Here is a 22,257-nt window from a genome sequence, read left to right on the forward strand (position 1 = left end):
TTAAGCAGCAGGACAGTGTATGTGGGATTGAGTCAAAACAACCAACAGTGTGTGTGTTCATGGTAATGAAGGGACATGTCACCCAGTGAGGCTCATTGATGGGTTGTAATAGTTTTTGGAGCTCCCTGGCACAGAGGAATAAGATATATCAGGCTTTGGATACACACACATAACTTGTTACCAGGATCAGTTCCTTGTTGGTTTGGGTTGGCACATGGGATTTGTTGATAAGAATATCACCAAACTCATACTTTAAATGAATAACCAATATAAGAATAAACATGTCTTACTAAATGAACAAAAAATTTCAGGAGTAAATTCTGAATGTAGCTAAAGACCACCGGTCAGTCTGATGGGCACAGTGTGACTCACTGTGGAGGAAAACATAAGACACAAACACAAAGATATTAAAAATGGATGATTTTATTATAAAACAGGAGCCAACACATAAAACATCAGTAACACTGATCCTGGTACAGCAGTAACACTGTGACGTGATGTGGGAAAATCCCTTGGGTAGATGAATATTGCAGAGGATTTCAATAAGAAGGTCACTACAACTCTGCAGAGCTCTGAGACTACACAGACTGAATCATCAATTATTAACTAAAGCTGGAATCATTTCATTTTTAAGAGAAAGATGTGTATGTGTATAATGTTTGTGTGTGAGAGAGAGGTAGGGAGAGAGAGAGAGAAAGAGAAGGATTGGTTGATGTCATTAGGGCTGGATATCGCCACTGATCTCCCATTTCGATTTGATTTCGATTCACAAAGTCCACATTTGATTCGATTCGATTCGATTCGATTCATTTCCTTATGATCAAGTCATCAGATAAGTACCTATGTTGTGTAAAATGCTTCTTAGAATTTATCATGGGAACTTATATTTCTTTTACTTTCAATAACTGAGCATTTCTGTTTTTTCCTTGAATATAGAACTGTGTAAAGCTCACATTATAGGCTTATCTGTAAACAAATTTCCTAGGATCGAGGATTTATTTTGTTCAGCGAATACAAAATGACTTAAACGTGACTCATCTACATTTTTTAGGCCTACACGTGCAAAACAGTTGAGCAAGAATAAAAATGAAACTGAACCACTTACAAGGCCATCATCATTATTTTTATAAAGAAATGCCCCATTTGTGGCTGTTTGGGAAAATACAGCTACAAATGGACTGTCAGTACCAGATGCTTCAACTGGGTACAGACATCCCCTTTAATGATCACTGAGAGCACAGAAAGAACAGAAACTGACTGAAAGTCTGCTCCCTAATTCATCTACACTGTTTGGGTTGACAACACATCAGCCTGATATCTGCAGACAGGTGGCTAGCTAGTGTTAGCTACCCAGCAGGGACAGACAGAAAAAGTAGAATCCACACACTGTTAAGTGAAGTTCCATGGCTTCACATCTCACAGCCAGAGATAATATCTCTTCAGCAAACACAAGTTCACATCAGGGTGTCTTTTCTTGGTCTGTTCCCCTCAGAGATACAATCTCTAGGTCTGCTACGAGATAGCCCGAATCAACTAATCATTCTGAGTCACCACAGTCCTGTAAACTACAGCAGATCGAAATAGATTGTAACTATTTAGATCACAGTTTTACAGGACTTGTGACTAAGGGCTATTCATATTCCAACAATTGGATTTCCACAAAGTAACCTAACTGTAACCAAAAGAAACCAAAGAAACCTAACTGAACAACTTACAGCAAGTAACCACTGCATACATAACATTTAGCGCAGATGTACATGTTTACTGAGAAGAGGCGCAAATGCAAAGAACGATCTCCGGATATTAACAATCAATATTGGATCATTCATATAAAAATTGTGATTAACTGGAAAATCTTTTTTTTGTATCCAGCCCTAGTTATTTTCATTGCATGGGTAGTGAACATCAAAGCAGGGTGAGATCCTGTAGGTGTAGGTGTGTAAGTCTGTGTCTTCCAGTATTTATGCGCCACAAAAGGATGCCGACATGAGTAACAGTTTGTTTTAGTGTTGCAAGGCTGGTAGGATGGTTCCTGTGCATGGTCCAAAGCCCACCCTGTATCCATCTCCTTGACAGTAACCTAGACAGAGGAAGGGATGTGACATTATTAGAATTATAGACATATTATCATGGACATTACTGTCAGTACAGTCATAGTATGTAAGACCATTTGAAATCACGATGTCATGCCTTTTTCAGTCCAAATTCAGTCAAAGTTAAGTTTAAATTTATTGTTAATTTTTGGGCCGGTGTTTGATTGACAGCTATGCAGGGAGGAACATGGAGAAGCAATATAAATGACACTGGTAACTTACAAGCAAAAGACAGACAGTGGTATTGAAAAATAAGGACCACACAATTAAGCAAAACAAGAAAAAAGTCCACAGTAGATAGATGACTAGAAGTAGAGGGACAGAATGGAGAATGACAGAATGCTGGAATCGAATCAGCAACGTTCAAGGTCAGAGCCTCAAAAAAGATATTTAAAAAAACATCATTTTGCTTCACAAATTTTAACTCATTTTTGGCATTTTTGGCACTAACTTTAAAGCGGAATTGCGCATATAATATGCACAAAGTTACGTATATTCATCATGAAGAGTACTACACAGCCCGTGGGTACAGTTTTATGAGGTTTTCTGTGGCTTTGATGGAGCTTTTCCAAAGTCTGAGAAATTAATCCCTGATGATATCATAGCGATGTCTCGGTTATCTTACCATTACTATATTTGTTTGTTTGTTTTTTGTTCTTGCTGTTTTCCTTTTTCAAAAAAGCACCACTCTGTGTGCTTCCAGTGAATTACCCAGCTGCTGTGCAGAAGGTTCAGTCTAACCTGTGATGGTGACTTCATCTCCATCCTTGAGGAAGGTTCTGGTCTCTCCTCCTCCCACATCGATGCTCTTAGATCCCCTCCATGACAGTTCCAGCATGGAGCCAAAACTCTCTGGATCCTGGTAGGATACAGTATGTACAGAATGAGCATTGCACACTATAAATACCGTATACTGCACACATAAAACACAAGACGGAGAGGTAGACTAAAATTCTGTCTTTGATAGGTAATTGTCGGCGATACTGCATTATCCAACATAAAACTGGTCAAATTGTTGCTGAGAACCTTAAAACCCCTCTCTGCATAAATTTTATTTGCTTCCTACATATTTTGAAATAGTAAGATGGCATAAGTTTTTGCTTTCAGAAAAAGCTAATTTATTCTTAGTGTCCCCAAATTAGATCCATGTGTTGTTGAACTTAAAAACAAAATTAACAAAGTGCTTTAAAGGATTAAGAAAAAGGAAAGATGTATTAAAAGAGACAGAGACAAAAATACATTAAAAAGGAGATAAAATCTGCAAACTCCAGGATATAAATTCATAAAATCAAATTTTAAAAAAATCACTCACTTCAACAATGCCATGCACGAAATGTTAGGCTTGACTTAACAATGGTGCATCAGGGCAGTTTGATACCGTATCCAACAGAATATATCTTCACATACACAGGTACACAAAAAAATCCTAATTTGTATTTATGAAGCAATGAGTATAACTGTACATGCAGAAACTCACAGGTCCACTGATAGTACCAGAAGCCAGCAGGTCTCCTGGTCTGACGTTGCAGCCGTTGACTGTATGATGGGTGAGCTGCTGCTTCATGGTCCAGTACATGTACTAGAGTCAGGGTGAGAGAGGGAGATAAAAATTGGAAGATTATGAGTCAATAGAGATAGGCACTGGCACCTTAGGGGGCTTTCACATCGGGGAACTGGGCCCAAATCTGAGTACACTTGACCCCTAAGCCCAATTTGTGTGATTAGTGTGAACATTGTGTACTCTGGTCCACTCGAAAGGTGGTCTCACTTACGGTTCATGTGTACTCATAAGGTTTGCATTAGGTGTGAAAACTACTGTACCAAAACATGGAAGCGGACTTCTATCTTGTTTATTGGCAGATCGCAAACCAACTAGGTGCATACCACCACCTACTGTATCTGAGTGTGTAGATATGCAAGTTTACTTGGGTACGGAACAACATTATTAATGTGAAAACCAAGCAGCGGGGTTGCAGAGAGGAGGGCCAATCAGGCACGGTACGACACAATCGTACCTAATGTGAAAATGCCCTTAATGAATGGGTTTACAGGGATTTGAGCCCTGGGCTAAACTACTAGAATTATTGTAGAAGCAGAAAAGAACAGTAACACTAATGGGACCAGGAAAGGAAGTAACGAGTTAAATTTAATCTCTCCAATGTAACAAAGTTGGGGGTTTTTTGTACTTGTACTTTTTGGAGTATTTTTCAAAATCCGTAATTTCACTCAGTATTTTTTAACTCAAGCATTTTACTTTGCCACTATTAATGTTGAAATCGTTACAGGGTAAAAACAAAAGTCACATGATGAAGTTATGATTAACTGTATGAGAATTCAACAAATGAAAAGAACCAAATCAGCAGCTGCAGCAGAGAAGAATCAGGGAAAACCAAAGGGGTTCGCCGGTCTGAACAGTCTTGCCATCCTAAAAGACCCTCTCACGATCTGCACACCAAGCTCCACGGGACCTTCGACAAATGGTGGTTCCATTTTTCAAGACAACTGATTTTGATTGGTCAGTAGGCGAGTGTTACGCGTTGATCTGTTAGTTTGAACATGACCTGCTCTGGAGCAGGTTAGGTGTGTAGATTAGGTTACTGTTTTGTAGCATGACCGCATTCATTTTTGTCATATTTCTACCGCTAATAATAACTGTAATTGCTTACTTTCATTTATCAGCCCCTTCATCATTCACAGTAATTTATAACCTTGTTTTCTTGTCATCTCATCAATATGTAACCTGGCTCGTAATCAACAGAGCTAAGTTCCAGACTACCAGCCAACTGAACTGGTCATTAACAGAGCTACTCAACATACATTACTACTGGACATCAGTGAGAGTTTGTAATTTAGTGTGTTATCAACCGAGCTAAACTACATAACAGCAGCCAACAGAGTGCATATGGGAACATAGGGTTGTCCCCCCTGCTGAGGAAAGACCCTTTCCTGTTGCTATTCACTCTAAAGCAAGCAACTACATTTTGGCACACAACAGCTGTGGATTCAGATGTCTTAGGTCTCGGCAATCAGATTATCCTTATGCTGACTTGGCATGGGTGAAATACCCATGTCAACAGATATTTGATAATGAACATAGTTGTTAATTATGCTGCAGCCCTACTGTAAACTTCTAGCACCATGAACAACTCCGTGCAGCAAAATGTACAGGTCCCCCTTCTTCCTACAGGCTCCAAAACATTGTGCTGCCCTTTTCTGTTTTTTTTTTTGTTTTTTTGTTTTTTAAAATTGAAACATGTATTTGTATATACGGTATGTACTATTTTGGTGCCGTGTACTGTTGGTTTTATGTGTTATATTTCAGTGTGGTGCATATGAAGTGTGGTTATTAAACTTTCAAATCAGGGACATTTTCATAATTGTCTGCTTCTTGTCACAGACTCAAACATCTGCAGGGCCATAAAGATTAACAAAGGTTAATGTTTGGTCAAAAATACACAAACAAAAAATTACAGCCCCTTACTGAAACCTGAAGACTATTACCAGAAAGTTCAAGTCAGATAATGCCACAGTACCACACACTATGTGACTGATCAGTATAATTCCAAAACACCCTATATGCTGTGTTATTTACTGATCTGTCTCAGCACGCAAGATTCTTACCTTAAAGTTTGACTTGCAGATGGTTGCCGACTCTGCCATGTCCTGTCCTTAAAGAGCAAACAGCAAAAGGTACTTATAGTGAAACAGGCAACCACTTCATAACATATTACAGTACTCCTGACCTGAAACACTGGGTTTTAGTGAAAGCTGAATTAAGGCTTTGTACACCATGAAATGTCCAGTATCATTCATCCGTGGTGGAAAGTAACTAGGTACATTTACTCATCTGCTGTACTTTAAGTACAGTTTTGAGGTACTTGTACCTTACTTGAGTATTTCCATTTTTTTGCTACTTCTACTCCAAGACATTTCAGAAGAAAGTATTGTACTCTTTATTCCATTAAATTTATCTGACGTCTGTAATTACCGATTACTCTAAAGAATTAGATTTTACAAACCTCTTAATGAGCTTACAAAGTAGGATCCATTTTTATTCATTAAATTACACTACCCAACGTATAAAACCGTTAAAACTACCTCCACTTTGACCCACCACAACATGAAAGTACTGCTTACATGTTAATGCAATAATAATCCAATAATATATAATCATATAACACATGCTGCTCCATAATGACTATTTTTTTGACACTAAAAGCATAATTTGCTAATGACACTTACTTAAATAGAATGTTGAATGCAGGAATTACTTGAAGTGTTTGTATTTTTGTGTTGCTACCTTTACTTCAGAAAAAGATCTGAATAATTCTTCCACATGCGATTCAGTCAGTGATCAGTATAAGACCAACTATGAACATTATAAAACTTGAATGTTTGTTCTTTAAGATCTTAGCCAACCCTAAAATACTGCAACTTAAAACTAAAAATTTTGTGTGGCATGGAACCCTCAGAGGCACTGGTGGAAAGTATAGGAGGTAAAATATTAAGCAACATGGATGAGAGAGGGATGGAGAAAGTGATACAGAGAACAAGGGGGGTGGGAGAGAGACATAAAAAGAATTTAATGGCTACTCATTACCGTGGATCACCTCAGGGCTTTTACTGCTAAGCAGTTCGTATATGGCTGTGTTTGTGGGAGTGTGTGTTTCACTGCAAAAGCACACAGTGAAACCATTACAGTTAATTTGATGATAGTCAGTTTGTGTACAGTACCTTTTAGTGACACAAACAGGTTAATGTTGAAAGTGTAAGCATCATGGTGTTGGAGGTAGGGGAGGGGCTCTGGATCCTGCAGAAAGAGGACAAACAGAAACAAAATGAACAAGAAAAAAATGCGGCCCATGGGGCCACAGGAGGCTCTAATGTTAGCTACATACACCTAAATCGAACCGGAGAGAAACTAAACAGCTTGTCTATTATTAAATCCAGGCTCAGCTGTACATTGTCAACTGTGCTTTGTTGTGCAAAAAGTTACTTTTCTATGTCAAATGGACCTCTAGGTTTAGTTTTTAATTCAGCTTAATTCAGTTCTGTTCAACAAGTATATTTTGGTATAAAAAATAGATACTTTTGCTCTGTTACAGTCTGACACACTCATTCTGTTTTTTTTCCTTTACGTTCAACCGTATTGGCCTCACTTTGTTTTCATTTTCCTCTGTCAGTGTACAGTATAACTTTCAAAGCAAGCACTGGCTGTGAATGCTGATCTGAGGCCAGTACTTCAGAGTACTGTGCTGAATTATTTCTGTTTACACCCTATTTGCGCCAAGTTGAACATTTCATATGGTATGCCATTAAACTGCTAAATCTTTCTCTCCTGATGTGAATATCAAAGCCAAGCTAACTGCATCTGTGTAACACAACTGACATCAAAGCAACTGCACAGAATCTTTCATACCTCTTATAAAAGGCCAGAATAGAATGGGACATCACTATATCTCTAAATTAGTCTAAATGAGCAGTTTGATATCAGAAATTCTCTTGGAAGAAGTCATGTTTTACTCTTGGCTTCATATTTTACTGGCATTTTTAATGGTTCTGCTATTACCATACGCATGTACTAACAGGTTACCAGAAACACCGCACAAATTATGGTCATTGAGTAACTTCCGGTTGTAAATAGTGCACACATTTGTGTATGTACAATCATCAAGTCAACTACAGGTCAGCATGTTTTGACCCACGTGATCATGGTAGGGCCTAGTCACCTGCTTTTGTTTGATCCAATGAGTGAGTTGAGATTCAGATAAAAAGCATTTTTTGAAGTGGCAGGACAGAAGAGTTATTGATGATCACGGACATGTCTTCAAGACTGCATATCGGTTTGTTAAAACGACTTGTTTTTAATTACGACAAAACTAACGACTTAGTTTAGTGACTGGATTGTCACAGCCAAGGCAAAGATCTCAAATGTAAAAGTCCGTCAACCCATTCTGAAAACGCAAATAAGGTGAGGCCTGCAAGCAGTTTGTGTGAGCAGTTACTGGAAGTGGTTCTGACTTGGAATTCAGGTTCACTATTGGACGCTTCTCTTTAATGGTGTAAGTTGTGGCCCTTACTTACTGACCTGGATGGGGTTGGGCTCTGCAAAGGGTAACAGTGCCTCCATGGGGACGATCCAGGGTGAGATTGTTGTCCCAAAGTTCTTCCCCAAGAAAGGACCCAGAGGAACATACTCCCAGGCCTGGATGTCCCTGGCTGAGAATAAACACAAGTATTACAACATAAGTAGGCAGATTATGGTCCTGTAATGTCAGACAATAGCAGGGAATCCAAAGACCTTGGTATCACAGAAAAAAATAGAATCTAAACCACTAGGACACCAGCAATTGTGTTGACTTGAATCAAGTAAACGTAAACAAGGTAAACTTGATTTAGGAAAAGGTTAATGTATATTATCTCTATCTTCTACCACTTTTCTGATTTATTGTTGTAATCCGTTTATTAATATTAAACAATCTGCTATTGTGTCACTCAGCTTCTACTTCGTTCAAAAATTGGTATCTTTTCCTTTCAGTCTCATTAAATTTCTTTCATTGATTTTACTACATTTAACTCTTTTGTCTAATTTCTGTTCATGCTGTTGTATAAACACATTTCTTTCTAATCAAAATTATATAATTCTATTTTTTGGACAATAATTATTCTCACAAATCACGCTGTGGTTGATCCAGTTTTATAACAATTCAATGAATGGGAAAAATAACTTTATTCATTTTAAGTTAAACTAGAAGAAAATTAAACACTGAATAGGATGCAAAGTGATTTAAAAGGTTTGGGGCAGACTTGTTGTCCTTGGATGGATTATTTCTTGGCACGGTGCACTGCATAAGGGCATATGAGTCTGTCCAAGTGTAAAAACAAGTGCACATTAAACAACCTGAGAAGAAGAGCTTTGGGCTCAGATTTGTGTTGGGTGCCAGGACCGTTTCATACCTGCAAGCAGGTCTAGTTTTTATTTAAAATTGATTGACTAAGAATGGGTGGGCTACTATATCTATAGTCATAGAAAAAGACCCAGTTGAAGATGTGGTGAGGAGAGACTTCTGGGAAGCTAGACTGTGGAGTAATCATCTGAAGAACAGTTGCAGTTCAAAGTATGTAGTTTAGGAGTGAAATGGTGCTCTGCAGTCACTGCTGCTCGTCATTCTCCTAACCTCACTTTTTCAACTGTAGAAAAAAGTAATTGCTTCTCTCAAAACAAAAAACAGTTTGTCAGTCAGAGTCATTTCTGCTCAGTGAGCCATGCAAGCACCATCTGTGCTACCACAAACTGTAAACCCACTCCTCGGAACAAGTAAAAGCTTAATTTGCAGATTTAAAGATATGTGTTTTGTTTGCTCATAGTAATAATCAACCCAATGATGATTCAACCAGAAGTCAGTTATTGCTATTTAACTCAGGAAAAAATGTTATTGTGCTTGGCCCCCAACACCTCAGAAACACATTATCTAATGATATAGTTACTCTAAATGGCTTTGCCCTGGCCTCCAGCACCACTGTAAGGAATCTCGGACTTCTCTTTGATCAGGATATGTTCTTAACTCCCACATAAAACAAACTTCAAGGACTGGCTTTTTTCACCTATGTAACATTGCAAAAATCAGGCACACCCTGTATCAAAAACATGCAGAAAGACTAGTCCATGCTTTTGTTACTTCTAGGCTGGATTATTGTAATTCCTTTATATCAGGCTGTCCCAACAAATCTTTAAACACTCTCCAGCTGATCCAGAATGCTGCAGCGTGAGTACTGACAGGAACTATGAAAAGAGATCACATTTCTCATGTGTTACTTTCTCTGCATTGGCTCCCTGTAAAATCCAGAATAGAATTTAAAATCCTCCTCCTCACCTACAAAGCCCTGAATAGTCAGGCACCATCATATCTGAAAGAGCTCATAGTACCTATTACCCCACTAGAACAGTTGCTCTAAAAATGCCTAGACCTAGACTGCAGGGTGACTTCCCATGATGCACCAAGCTCCTCTCTCCTCCTCTTCCTCTCCATCTGAACGCATTCATATCCCATCAATGCTGATTACTAACTTGACTCCTTCTCTCTCCCGTAGTTTCGTTCTTTCTCGTCTCTCTCCTCTCTCTTCCTGTCGCTTTCTGCAGGTATTTCTGCCTCTGGTGCTGCAGAGTCTGGATCTGTGACTGCAAACCACCTACTGCCCCCATGATCCTGCTCAACACCCACTGCTTCAAATATTATGATTAGTCTTATTATTAGTCTCATTATTATTAGGATTAGTCTTGTTATTAGCCCTATTATTATTATTTTTAGTGGTATTATTAGACTCATTATTATTATACACCTTTATGGGGAACCTGCATTGTGCTATACCCCCCCCCTCTCTCTCTCTCTCAACCCACCCAGTCAAGACAGACGGCTCCCCACCATGAGCTGGCTTCTGTTCAAGGTTTCTTGCTGCAGTGACCAAGTGCCTGCTCATGGGGGAATGTTGGGTCTCTGTAAATAAAATTATAAAGAGTCTGGTCTGGACCTACTCAATATAAAAAGTGCCCTGAGAGAACCCCTGTTATGATTTGGCGCTATATAAATAAAATGGAATTGACTTGACTCGACTTATTTCAAATGAACCTGTCTAGAGTACTGACTATGTCCTGAAACAAAACCATATAATAATGCGTTGTTACACTAGAATTATAAAAATTGACACTAAATTTTAGAAAATACTTGAAACGAATTGATTTACATGGAAAACAGGCTTAAATATTCTTACTGCACAGGTATATTTTTTCAAATGTTTTGAGAAAATAAGGGATTAGGACTCAATTATAGACTGAAACGATGACACATCTTAATTTAAAAAGTGATTGTATGTTTGTAGTATATATGTTTCCTCAGAAAAGTAACAAGTAACTTATGCCATTTAATAAATGTATTGGTGTATGGTATTTCTTTCTCAAATATAGTGACATAAAAGTATGAAGTAGTGGAAAATGGAAATACTAAAGTAAAGTACAAGTATCCTAAAAACTGTGCTTAAACAGAGTACTCGAATAAATGTACTTTGTTACATTCCACCATTCTCAGATTTATTAGGTCCGGGGTTAAATTAAATACTTTGATGCGGGTATCTTTGATGCCAGTACCTAATATAATAAAGCAACAATGAAATAATCTTCAACTGTAAGAGCACCAATGCTAGTCTGCTGTCAGTATCTTCCTCTGTGCTCAGACACGGTTCATCCCCTCACCCACTGTGAGTCGTTAAGAAAAGACTCTTCAGTTAAACCACTGTGCATCACTGAGAAAAGAGGGGAAGAGGAAGAAAGGTGGGCATTTGGTTTAGCGTGTAGCTGTATGGTAGAGGTTCTGATTCCTAGAGAGCCTGTGGTGAACTCTGCACAAACTGACCACTTCAGCAGTCAAGTACAACGAGCCAACTATAAAGCTGCGTATTCAGCAGAAATGTCATGGACTGAAAAATCTCTAACACTGTACTGCAGTGAGAAAAACAAAACAAAACAAAATGGGGGCCTTCTGTACAGTAATATCTGTGCACCAGTATGATGGGCTGTGCTTGAAATATTCAGTCTGGACAATATGTTGCATAGTGTCCAGTCACATTTAAAAGGCATTTCCAAAACTGATGTACAACATGTAATTTTCTGATGTATGGCTTATGAATATCTTTGCAGCAAATAGATTTGTAATATGTATGTGATGAATTATAACACAGTACCATGTCTTGAAAGACACATGATGAAAGTTTTGAAATCATAAACAACACAACCTTCCTCTTGGTGGAGAAGATCAAGGATGAACACAATTTTCCAGTCTCAGATCTTAAGACATTCCCTGACGATTTTGAGAAAATGTATTCATTTCCATTCCGAATCTTGGTCAAATTTGAATGCATACTAGCCTGCATAATAGTGTTAAAGTGAGACTATAAGAACCGCAGTGACTATGGCCACAAATTGTAATTACATGACGGTGGCACATTGAATTTCCCGTCATTTCCTCAAATTCTTTTGAGTCAGCTGAGTCAGACGACATCGTCATTAGACAACCTGACTGAGATTGAGTGGAATGGGACCACCAAAAGCAAGCAAACCCCCAAAAACAGCAGTGGGCTGTGAGGGGATCTTGGCATACTGTCGACCGTTGGAATTGCAGACCGCGTGACTAACACTGTCCCGAAAAGACCTTTTCCCAAACACAGACACAAGAAAAGAAGAAGCTATAAAATACTGAAAACGATTTTATGAGCATCATAAACACCCTGACATGAATCTGTGTATTATAATAACTAATAATAATCCATTAGGTCCAATAAAATCTTAAATGTTTCCAAGAGCTACGTCGGGTGTTGTGTTTTATTGCAGAGGTCTTCAATACAAGTGTGAATAAATCTCTGTCCATGAACCTTTCAACTGAGCTGACTGAACTGAATCACTATTGTCACTGACTGAATCAGTAGCTCCTCATTGGTGACAGAGAGCACTGTTGTCAGCTCAGCCTTGATACACAGCAGGTTACTTCCTTGTTAGAAGGATATTAAAAGATATGAAAGCCAGAAAAAGAATTATAATGTGATAACACTGTCATAAATAATAGGTTGCTGAGCTCTTTTTCTTATCTAAAGTGCTTTTAAGGGTAGTTAAAGACCCGTCTGGACTAGCAACAGACTGAATGTACCATTGAACTGAAAGCAGTCTGAAACAGTTGTGGTGCCTTCTCTTACTGCTGTATGTACTGAAGTGCATTGGAATAGTGATGTGACTGCTGGCCTTAGGAAAAAAAAAGTGACTACGAATTTTTGAATTGAACTGAATGAATTGATTTGAAACAGCAAAGTGATCTGACATTTCATCCTCTAAATTTTTTGCTCGTGAATTCGAGTTTTCACTTGCGAGTAAATGTACGGAGTCTTCGCAAAAACTGTGAAAAAAATCATGTCTAAGTGAGTGGACTTGCTGTAGTCGACATACTAAACTGTCGGTAATGTGTACACCGTGCTAGTCATGGGAGCTGAAAGAGAATGCCACTGTTGTATTCCTTCTCACGCTTCACTCTGTCGCAGGCCATAAAGCAGTAATAGCTGCTGCGCATTACACACACGGGGCTAACGTGGCCTCTGCCAAAGGACTAGTAAAAGAAGATAAAAACTAGTTGTGTTGGAATGCCACTCATAATAGACTTTAAATGGCCTCCCGATTCATAGCCAGTAAGGCTGTGTCAGGGCACAAAAGCTTCAGGCAGATAGTAGGGTAGATTACACTTTGCTGCTATATATAACCGAGCAAATGAATTACATTTATTCAGTCTCCAGTAGATGGAAATAAAAAAAATACATTTTCATCTGCTATAAATAGTAAGCCAAAATTACTCTTATTCTGAATTGATTATTCAAATTGCTTAAAGTAACGTATCATCGATCCTGACCAATTATATAATGTGCACTCATTCTAAAGCATTTCTCAAAAGATGTTCTCCTACGTTTTATGTGCTGCAAACATCTTGAATATACAGCAGATGATTCAGAGACCTCTGGAGCTCTCTTACGTTTCAAAGTCTTCACGTCAGAAGAAATCTGATTCATACTTTTCATATTCTTAGGATTGTGAGTAGGAGTAAAACGGAAGGAACTGAAGTGAAAGATGAAATCACTTCTGTTCAAACTTCACTTTTAGCTGAGTGATAAATATGGGTATGGGCCCTGGGCTTATTTATGGAGTGATTTGACAGTTTTAACTGAGCCATATTTTCGTGTTTAGGTATTTTGAGGTGGATTATAGACATTTTTCGGTCTAGTTTTTACTGATGTAATTTTAGGTTTTGAGACTCTATTATTCACTTTTAATTTCATTTTTATTCAACTTCAGCAAAACTTTTGAGTAACAGTCCTGATGGCTTCGAGCCATCACTGCTCTCACACACACAGTAAGACATTTCTGACATCAAATCCGTCCACATCTGACTTCACACATTCCCTGCTCCTCACGGACTGTCGATGAATTATGCAGGTGTGTCGGGAGTGGGGTTCTCTGAGAGGGCTCAAGGCAAAATGAGAAATTATTTAAGTTTTTCACTGATCACTAGAAATGAACCTATTTGGAGCGTGTTTAAGGATGGCTATTGTAATGACAACTTTCATCTGCTATCTCCCGACAGTTCTGACAGTTCTAAATCAATAATTATGTCCTAAAATATGGGTCCTGGGGCTAGAACTAATTAAGTGGGGATCTGTGAGGTTTACTGTGTGTCTACTCAGGGGCCATAACATTAAAACCCACGAGAACCTCTGACATACGCAGCAATCCTCTGATACATAAACAATTTAAAAAAAAAAAAACATTGTGAAACACTGCGAAATGAAAAAAGATATATTATATGTGGGTTTTTTTTTTCCATTTATCAGACATTCAGATGCATACTGCACAGGCCCTCACAGTTTGGATTTGCTTATTCAAATCTGAAAAGTTAAACACTTATGTGCGAGCCAACTTGGAACTGGAAGAAAAGGGAAGCGCTAGTCACACAGACTGTAGCTGTAACCCTGTTTTAAATGAGCCCTCTCCTGTTTAATACATGAAGTGACAGAGGAGATGAAGGGTCAGTCCGCCAAAACTGTTTTCACACCTTTTGGTGCAGAATGTTATGTTATACTTTACATCATGATGGTACTTGGTATCAAGGGACAGGAGACATAAGATGGTAGGGTGACCATAAGAAGAAACAAAACACATTTAGCTTTTCCTGATAGTTATTAATATGTTGTTGTGATGCTGGTTTTAACTTCCTCCTGCTGGCGAAGACTGAGGAAACTGTTTGGCAGGCTAGAGTATCACTGAGCCAGGAGTAGGGAAGGCATATTAGAGAGAATGACAGTCAGAGAGCAACAGAACCAGGCACGTCCTCTCCAGAGATTTCCAGCTGAATCAATAATACATATTCCCACTCTTTGTTTTGATGAGGGCTGTCTCTGCCATTTAATCTAAAACCATTTCCGTCCATCCAAATCTGAAGAGACTGCATCAAAATGTATAATGCAGAGCTAAATTAAGGAACATGTGCCTCTAAGTGAAACGTCACTACTAACTAGTGATTTGGCAGCATACCGTCAGCTTCATCACAGAACCAGTTCAGACATCAGACCAGTAACACAAACTTTACTGGTAAGAACATCAGTCCTCAAATACACATCTGAGAAATTTTAATCTACAAATGTCCTTCCAAATGACTGTTGATGTTTAGAAACTATTAGTTTAGGGACATATGACGGCTCATATAATAATATGGCTGTAATTTTGTCGCATATTAAAAACCTGATTACCAGGATATTTTGGTTCGTTTTACTGTATTTAATAGGAATTGTACATGACTGGAAAAGCCTATCACGTAATCCCGGCTTTGCCTGGATGAGTGAGGGAACCCTAAAACCATCTACAAGCACATAGAGTAAGCATGTGATGTGTTGGGCAAAGGCTCTTACCACTCCAGTCATTCATGAGTACCATGCCGAAGATGTGTTCATGGGCTTTCTGGATGGGAATGGGCTCCCCAAGCTGATTCCCTCCTCCAACAAAGAAGGCCTAATCAGGGAAAGGAAGCAGTTTTGAATATAACAGCCATCAAATACTGACGTGTGCTATTATGCATTATTGTATATCCTACAGACTGAGGAAAGGTAACAGAGAAGGACGGACTCAGGCGTTTCTCTCAGGCAACTTATTTCAATATCTATTTGAACACTGCAAACGCACAGATGATTAAATCAAATAAACACTGTATTCACCATCTCCAGCTCAATGTCCAACTGCTTAGCCGGGCCGAACACTGGAGGTTTCGCTAACGGAAAGGAAGAGGCAAACATGGTTATCATTAAGCCGTAGGCTCTGTGTACTTATATCATCCACGCTGAGGACAAAAAGTGGTTCACACATGGTAAGCTATTAAATTTATGGGCTAAAGCTGTACTAATTACATGTTTTGGCCGCTCAAGGCCAGAGGAACAAGCAGCAAACTCAACAATGACATATAACCGTGGCCAGATGGTTATATGGGAACCTGCTTCAGGGCCCTGCTGGACTACTTCCTGACTTCAGCTTTGTGCTAATATAAGCACACAGAATTGAATGTAGGAATATACAGCATACACTCACAACACTAAAATAACGAAGGTCTTGAGACTAGATCATGAGGGAACCTCTTTAAGACAGGTAGAGTTACCTATTTACACATCCCTTCTGTTACAGAGCAACATTTTCATTCATTTAGATTCAACAATCAATATTTTTATATTAACAATAGATCAAATGGCTAGGTGTAATTTGAAAGGTGTAGCTCATAGTGATGAACTCACAGAGCATTATTTTTAGCTTATTATTTTGGTTGTTTCAGCAGCAGCAGGTTGCCAGTCTGATAAAAGCACTGTACACTACCTGCCCATTACCAAACGCAATGATCTTACTCTGGTCAGGTCTCATCTGGCCTGAGGGGCGGCGGATAGGGGTCCCAGAAACGACCACTGATGATGCTCTGCCGTGGTAGCCCACTGGAAGCCTCAACCTGTATAGCACAATACCCAAGTTAGCACAACAGTGACCCCAATGGGAAAATAAACTTCAGTCTGTACATGTGCTGCTGTGCGTAGATCGGTGTCAGTCTACAAACTGCGCATATTGAATAGGATTGGCAAGTCACAGAACAGTGGTGATATTTTATTGCACTGTTAATTATGTTATGAATGACAATGAGCACCAACAAGAAAGTGCGCTACGTAAGATGTCTCAGTACTGCCCAGGTGGTCTCTGGGAGGTGACGCACAGACATGCCCCAGCTGCCTTAGCCTTCCTCCCATGAGGGTCCTAGAATAAATGAAGGCTGTCTGTGTTGAGTGACCGAGGTTTGCTGTGGGAGGCTCCCAGAGCCCCGCTGCAGTGTTTAAATGCACACTGATGCCTTGAGGCCCAAATCAATTAGAGAAACCTTGTAATGGCTCCCACCATATCAGTGTTTGCAGAGAGCCTTGGGCAATTTGTTTCAGGCTGTCTCCCAATATCTGCCCTAACACTGGGATTGTATCAAGGCCTCGAGGCCTGAGCTTTTTGTTTACTCTATCAACAGCTGTCAGTGTCTGTTGCTTGTTTGACTGGTAGTGTACCAGTTTGGCATCAGAGCATTCTCCTTTCCCCTGAAAATAATTCCAACGTTGGTGGCGTGATCTCTGGAGGAGTAGAAGTCCGTGTAATCGCCTGTGAAAAACAGAGAGGAGACTTTAGAAGAGGATATGTAATATGTGGTTAAACAGTGCCCTCCTGTGCCTCAAATCCACTTAATAATGTGAGTGCTATTCCTTCCTTATCTACTTAGCAAAGGGCCAAATTGCCATGAACCTGTCATTGATGTAAGGCTAAAAGAAGAATTAGGAATTACATGATAGATAATTTACACTATATGTCCAAAAGGATGTGGTCACCCCTGTCCACATACTTTCGGTTTGGTCCATAAAGAAACGATTTTCGTATTTTAGTATGGAAGAGCTTATATTTCAGCCCTGTGACATGGCTTCCTGTCACCCCAGCAACCTCCACCACTCAGAGGTTCAGGGCAGCCTGTAGCCAGAGCCAGGGCAAGAAAAGACTTTTGGCGACTTCAAGGCCACGTAGATATGTAAATGTATTTTTATTTCTGTGCTATTTTGATAGGGTTTACAGGGTTTAACTGTAATGTAAAACCATCAAAATGAGGGGAACAAAACTGGGATTCAGAAAAAATGCAGGGGGAGCGTCCCCCGTCCCTATCGAAATTACACCCTTGGCAGCTATTTGCATTAATAAAAAGTGTCATGTAGTACAGCCACATCAAACAATCTGTAAAAGGTGATACACCTCTTGAAATGGAAGGCTGTTGACACTGACTCAACCAAATGCAATATTCAGGACGTGTAATGGGACATCAATTTTAGAGATGAGGCCAAAGGAAAGATCCCATTGCTGGGTGAAGGCAACCCCTTGCTCTGCTGAATGGCCGTTGATGACCAAACAACGCTGAGAACAGGGGTTTTAGGAGAGGCTCACCGACGTCTGCAGGAAGGTGCATGGTCGCTGCACTCTGATGGACAAATGCTCTGCAGCGGCAAGGACAAAAAGAAAAAAACCTTTGATGAAATAAACTTTCCCAAGAAAGGTGTAATATCAGGCAGAAAACACAGTAAATAAAGCTAGAAGCCTTTTGGAGATTTACAAAATAAGGCTAGGTTTCCAGTCTACAAGGAATTATTTTCCAGCGCACTTCAAGGACATTTCCAGTGACTTAAAATATTTATTTTGTTTGGCTCAGAGGGAAATATACAATGCAACACTGCCTTTACAATTAAGTGACAGGAATCTAATAGTAACATAGACCTTTCTACAGATTGGTAAAATCACTTTGGTGACCACAATAATTATGTCAGACATTGAAGAAATGTCATTTGAGAAAAAAAAAAACAAGAAAAAAAAACAATGTCAAATCTTCATTTAAATCAATTCCATTTCTTTCTATAGACTGGACTAGAAAATATGATGACAGCTGTATTTACTAAAGCCAAAATGTCCCAAAGTGTTGGAATAGTAATCCCAGCACTTTACAGTGGCTTCATAAAGTATTCCGACCCCGTCACTTTTTGCAGGAAAGTGTAAGCAAACAGGAAAGTGTGGCTGAATTGCTTGAAACTTTCAAGCTTACGTGGTTTTACTGTCCAAACCCCAATTTGTCCTTAGTAGCGGATGAAAATTACCTGCTGTGATTCTCAATGTTTGGGTGTGAGCAGAACAAAAACACACAGAACAGTATGCTGATGATGACTATGTAAGCCTGTGTACTACGCAGACTTCTGTTTCTTCAGACGCTGCACAGACCAACCTGCTCCGAAGGCTGATGTCATCTCTCAGTGTGCTCTCATTGGCTGACAGCAACACCTGCAAGGTCCTCCTGGCCTCCCTCCAGGCCTCATAACCAAGAGCCATGAAAGCATTCAGCGTGGGCTTATAGGGAGACACAGATAAAAATTTAAATATGATACATCAAGCAGCCCCCTCCTACAATCAGCTAACATCTTTCTGGAACGGAAAATGAACAAAATTTTGGTAAAAACACAACGCAAGTAGTGGGCAAGACCACAAACCATATCTCTAAAATATAAAAATGATCTTTTGTAGAAGTACAGAGGTAATGTTGTTTTGAGACACATGGAAAAATGTGCACACTACTGTGGTAAAAATGACAGAGCCTACAGAGCACTTTTAATTCTGTCCACTGCATGAGGTGTCCCAAAATGGCAGCCCATACATTCCAATGAAAGCCGCTCATCCAGCACATATATTGAAAATCCTTCTATTGCCTTGTAATTCAACACATATAAAAGACATGATCATTAGGGTTTATAATCTGGTTCAACACGGCTGAGCTGCACACAAGAATAAAACCAAGATAATATTTATACATCTTTGTAGCTTCTAAATGTATCTGACCCGCTCGTTTGGACAGCTATGGTTACTATAGCTGTGTGATGTGTTTGGCAAGTCTATCTGCACGCAAAGGCATCATGTGACCTGCAGTTCCAAATTTCGCCAAAAAGTAAAAATTGAAACACCCTCCAAATATTGTGCTTGTTGATATCTTGATATGCCTGTACCTCTGTTTAAGTAAAATTATAAATGCAAGACTTTCTTGTTATATTATGATATTGCTACTTTTACTGAAGTACAGGATCTGAGGACTTTTTCCACCTGCTTTACAAGATTTTGAATCTAATAGGTATTGGAACTCATCACCCCTCATCCAAGAACCTCTGAACCTAAGTCACAAATTAAATTAAAATGGCAGGAACAATAAGGCCTTGGGATTCACAGGACTTACTCTTGAAAGGTTTCAAAAGTACTGTAATATGATAATCCTGAGAGTTTGCCATGATGTCGCACAGTGCCTCAGATTCACGTCACAAGAAAAAACTGAGTTTTGGTACCTGTGATCTGATTACTCTTGGTGATTAAACTTACCTGTTCAAAGACATCCTGATGTTTGGAAATCACAGGTCCGCGAAACAAAGACTTTATCACACTGAGGTCCAGTATCTGGTCTCCAATGGCAACACCAATACGGTGTTTGGGCTGGGGAAATAAAACAAACCCTGACATATCTACAAATGATCCACACTACATTTCTGCTACCCTGCATCTTTCGAGTGGTTATTCCACATTGGCCAAAAAAAATAAAAATAATAATAATCTCAAGGTTTTATTTTGAAAATAGTGACCAGAAGTCCTCAATTTGTCTGTCTTGACAACACTCCACTGCAAGTGTAAATGATAAGTTCTGTTTTATCTGTTTGCAAACCCAGCAAAACAAACGCAAAGTGCACTTACATTATCAGGGGTGGAGAATATTCCATAAGGGAGGTTGTGGAAGGAGAAATCCGAAGTTGCATCTACTTTTATAAAGGACATCTTCTCTTTTGCAGAAGTATTCCACTCAACCCTACTGAGTTACTGAATGACTGAACAGCAGCAGTAAGGGCTTCCAGATGTTTAACTTTGAACAGAGCCTCCTCCCACTGCCTGGCCAATCACATGCTACCTATAGTATCCACCCCGATCCAGACATCTGGTTGTAAATGCAACCCAGCCTGGTAAATGACTAAGCAAAATTGTAGTCCAGGCACATATCAGTCTCATCAGTTGTTATTAAAAGTTAAAAAGAAACAGGCAGATTCTAAAATGCTTAATGCAGCAGCAGTTCAATGACAGAAAAAAGATACTGAAAATATACCAGCATGAAGGGAAGATGTATACTAGCTGTAGTTTAATGGAAACAGGATTAAAATAGGTGGTAAATATAATTTTGTATGAGAGAAAAATGGATTCTTTGAAAAGATTTAAGGAAATACAAAGGGCTACATGATTATTTTTAGACATAAAATAACGGTGAAAGATATTAGTCAAGCAGCAGGGAGATGGACTAAGCCTGAGTCAGTGTTAGGCATGGGCAAAACACTGACAGAATCCTGGACTGAAAGTAAATTGGTTGAAAATAAAGGGGAATGAATGTATCTAATATAACCTAATCAACCTAAACTACGGTTTGATTGAGCTATTATAGATACATTCATCATTTGTTAAGAAATGATGAAACGATAACAAGTTTTTTAGTTTGATAACTCTCTGGGCCGTCCGACTGAATATCATATAGGTGTCCAAATATCTGAGAATGATTTCAGTAAGGTTGAACACCAAAAGTTGGCAAACCAAATATGTGCAGAAGATGGTTTGAAGGAGCTGCCTCAGTGTCACACTCTCACATCTTCTTTTCACATTTTCTTATGCAGCACAACAACTGTATAATAGGAATTAGAAATTACATCCATAACTAAACTGTCTTATTATTATATGTTATGTTATTCTCGGGAATAAAGTAATGCCAAGCATACAAAGCACCCAACATCACACAAGAGACCAGCATCCGCATCCAAACTCCAGTCTGTGGCGGGGGTTTAGGCGAACGGCACCTTGTTCAGGTTAGGGAAGAAGGGTTAAATGTAGCCGAATTAAACCCGTTGTGTCTGAAGACATTGCAGACTTTTCTGTATAGAACCAGACCATGATCTTTCCCTAACCTTAACCAAGGGCCGACAGTGCCTGAATATAAAAATAAAAACTTCAATAATGCTGTAGTCACTATGTCCAGCCCGCTGTCATTCGCTCCTGAAATCTGAGTGCGCTACTATACTGAGCTTTACGATAAAGGCTTTGTAACAACCCGGCGCGAGTCGACAGGAAGGTCAGCGACTGTGCTTTTCAAAGCGGTCGCTTAGCGTCCGTCCTCTCGAAAAATAAAACTACCGGGAAAGAAAGCGAGATTGCCTTGTTCTTTAACTTGGTGTTTAAGTTACAACACATTGGACTAAAAATAAAGAGGCGGACTTTTGTATGTAAACTGAAAGCACACAAAGAATCACGCGAATTCACTCATGTTTTCATGCCGGAGAAGTTTCTAAACTTCCACTTATGTGGCTGGAAATAGCTTGTTTTGAAAGTATGTAAACATATATATATATATATGTATATATACATATACATATATACATACACACATATATACATATACATATACACATATATACACAT

The 22,257-nt window shown here is 39.1% G+C and overlaps 1 protein-coding gene across 1 annotated transcript; it reads right to left on the minus strand.

The window, feature by feature from the left end:
- Nucleotides 1–432: 432 nt before the first annotated feature.
- Nucleotides 433–22,216, minus strand: fah (fumarylacetoacetate hydrolase (fumarylacetoacetase)). Its single transcript, XM_040121911.1, has 14 exons — nt 20,500–22,216; nt 20,134–20,244; nt 18,998–19,119; nt 18,172–18,221; nt 17,256–17,346; nt 16,563–16,660; nt 15,888–15,940; nt 15,585–15,684; nt 8,182–8,312; nt 6,828–6,903; nt 5,715–5,761; nt 3,571–3,672; nt 2,835–2,952; nt 433–2,080 (listed from the first exon to the last, which is right to left on the minus strand). Exons 1-14 carry the CDS (start codon nt 20,578–20,580, stop codon nt 2,004–2,006), a joined length of 1,257 nt encoding a protein of 418 aa, XP_039977845.1. The 5' UTR covers nt 20,581–22,216; the 3' UTR covers nt 433–2,003.
- Between the last annotated feature and the right edge of the window lie 41 nt (nt 22,217–22,257).

This window comes from Xiphias gladius, chromosome 1 (assembly GCF_016859285.1).
Source record: "Xiphias gladius isolate SHS-SW01 ecotype Sanya breed wild chromosome 1, ASM1685928v1, whole genome shotgun sequence".
Lineage (NCBI taxonomy): Eukaryota > Metazoa > Chordata > Actinopteri > Istiophoriformes > Xiphiidae > Xiphias > Xiphias gladius.

Excerpts from the sequence above, each read along its gene's own strand:
- fah (XM_040121911.1), bottom strand. The coding sequence starts at position 20,580 with ATGTCCTTTATAAAAGTAGATGCAACTTCGGATTTCTCCTTCCACAAC. Across the intron at positions 20,245-20,499 it reads TATTCTCCACCCCTGATAAT|CCCAAACACCGTATTGGTGT; the intron begins GTAAGTGCACTT and ends TTATTTCCCCAG. Across the intron at positions 17,347-18,171 it reads GCACCTTCCTGCAGACGTCG|GCGATTACACGGACTTCTAC; the intron begins GTGAGCCTCTCC and ends TGTTTTTCACAG.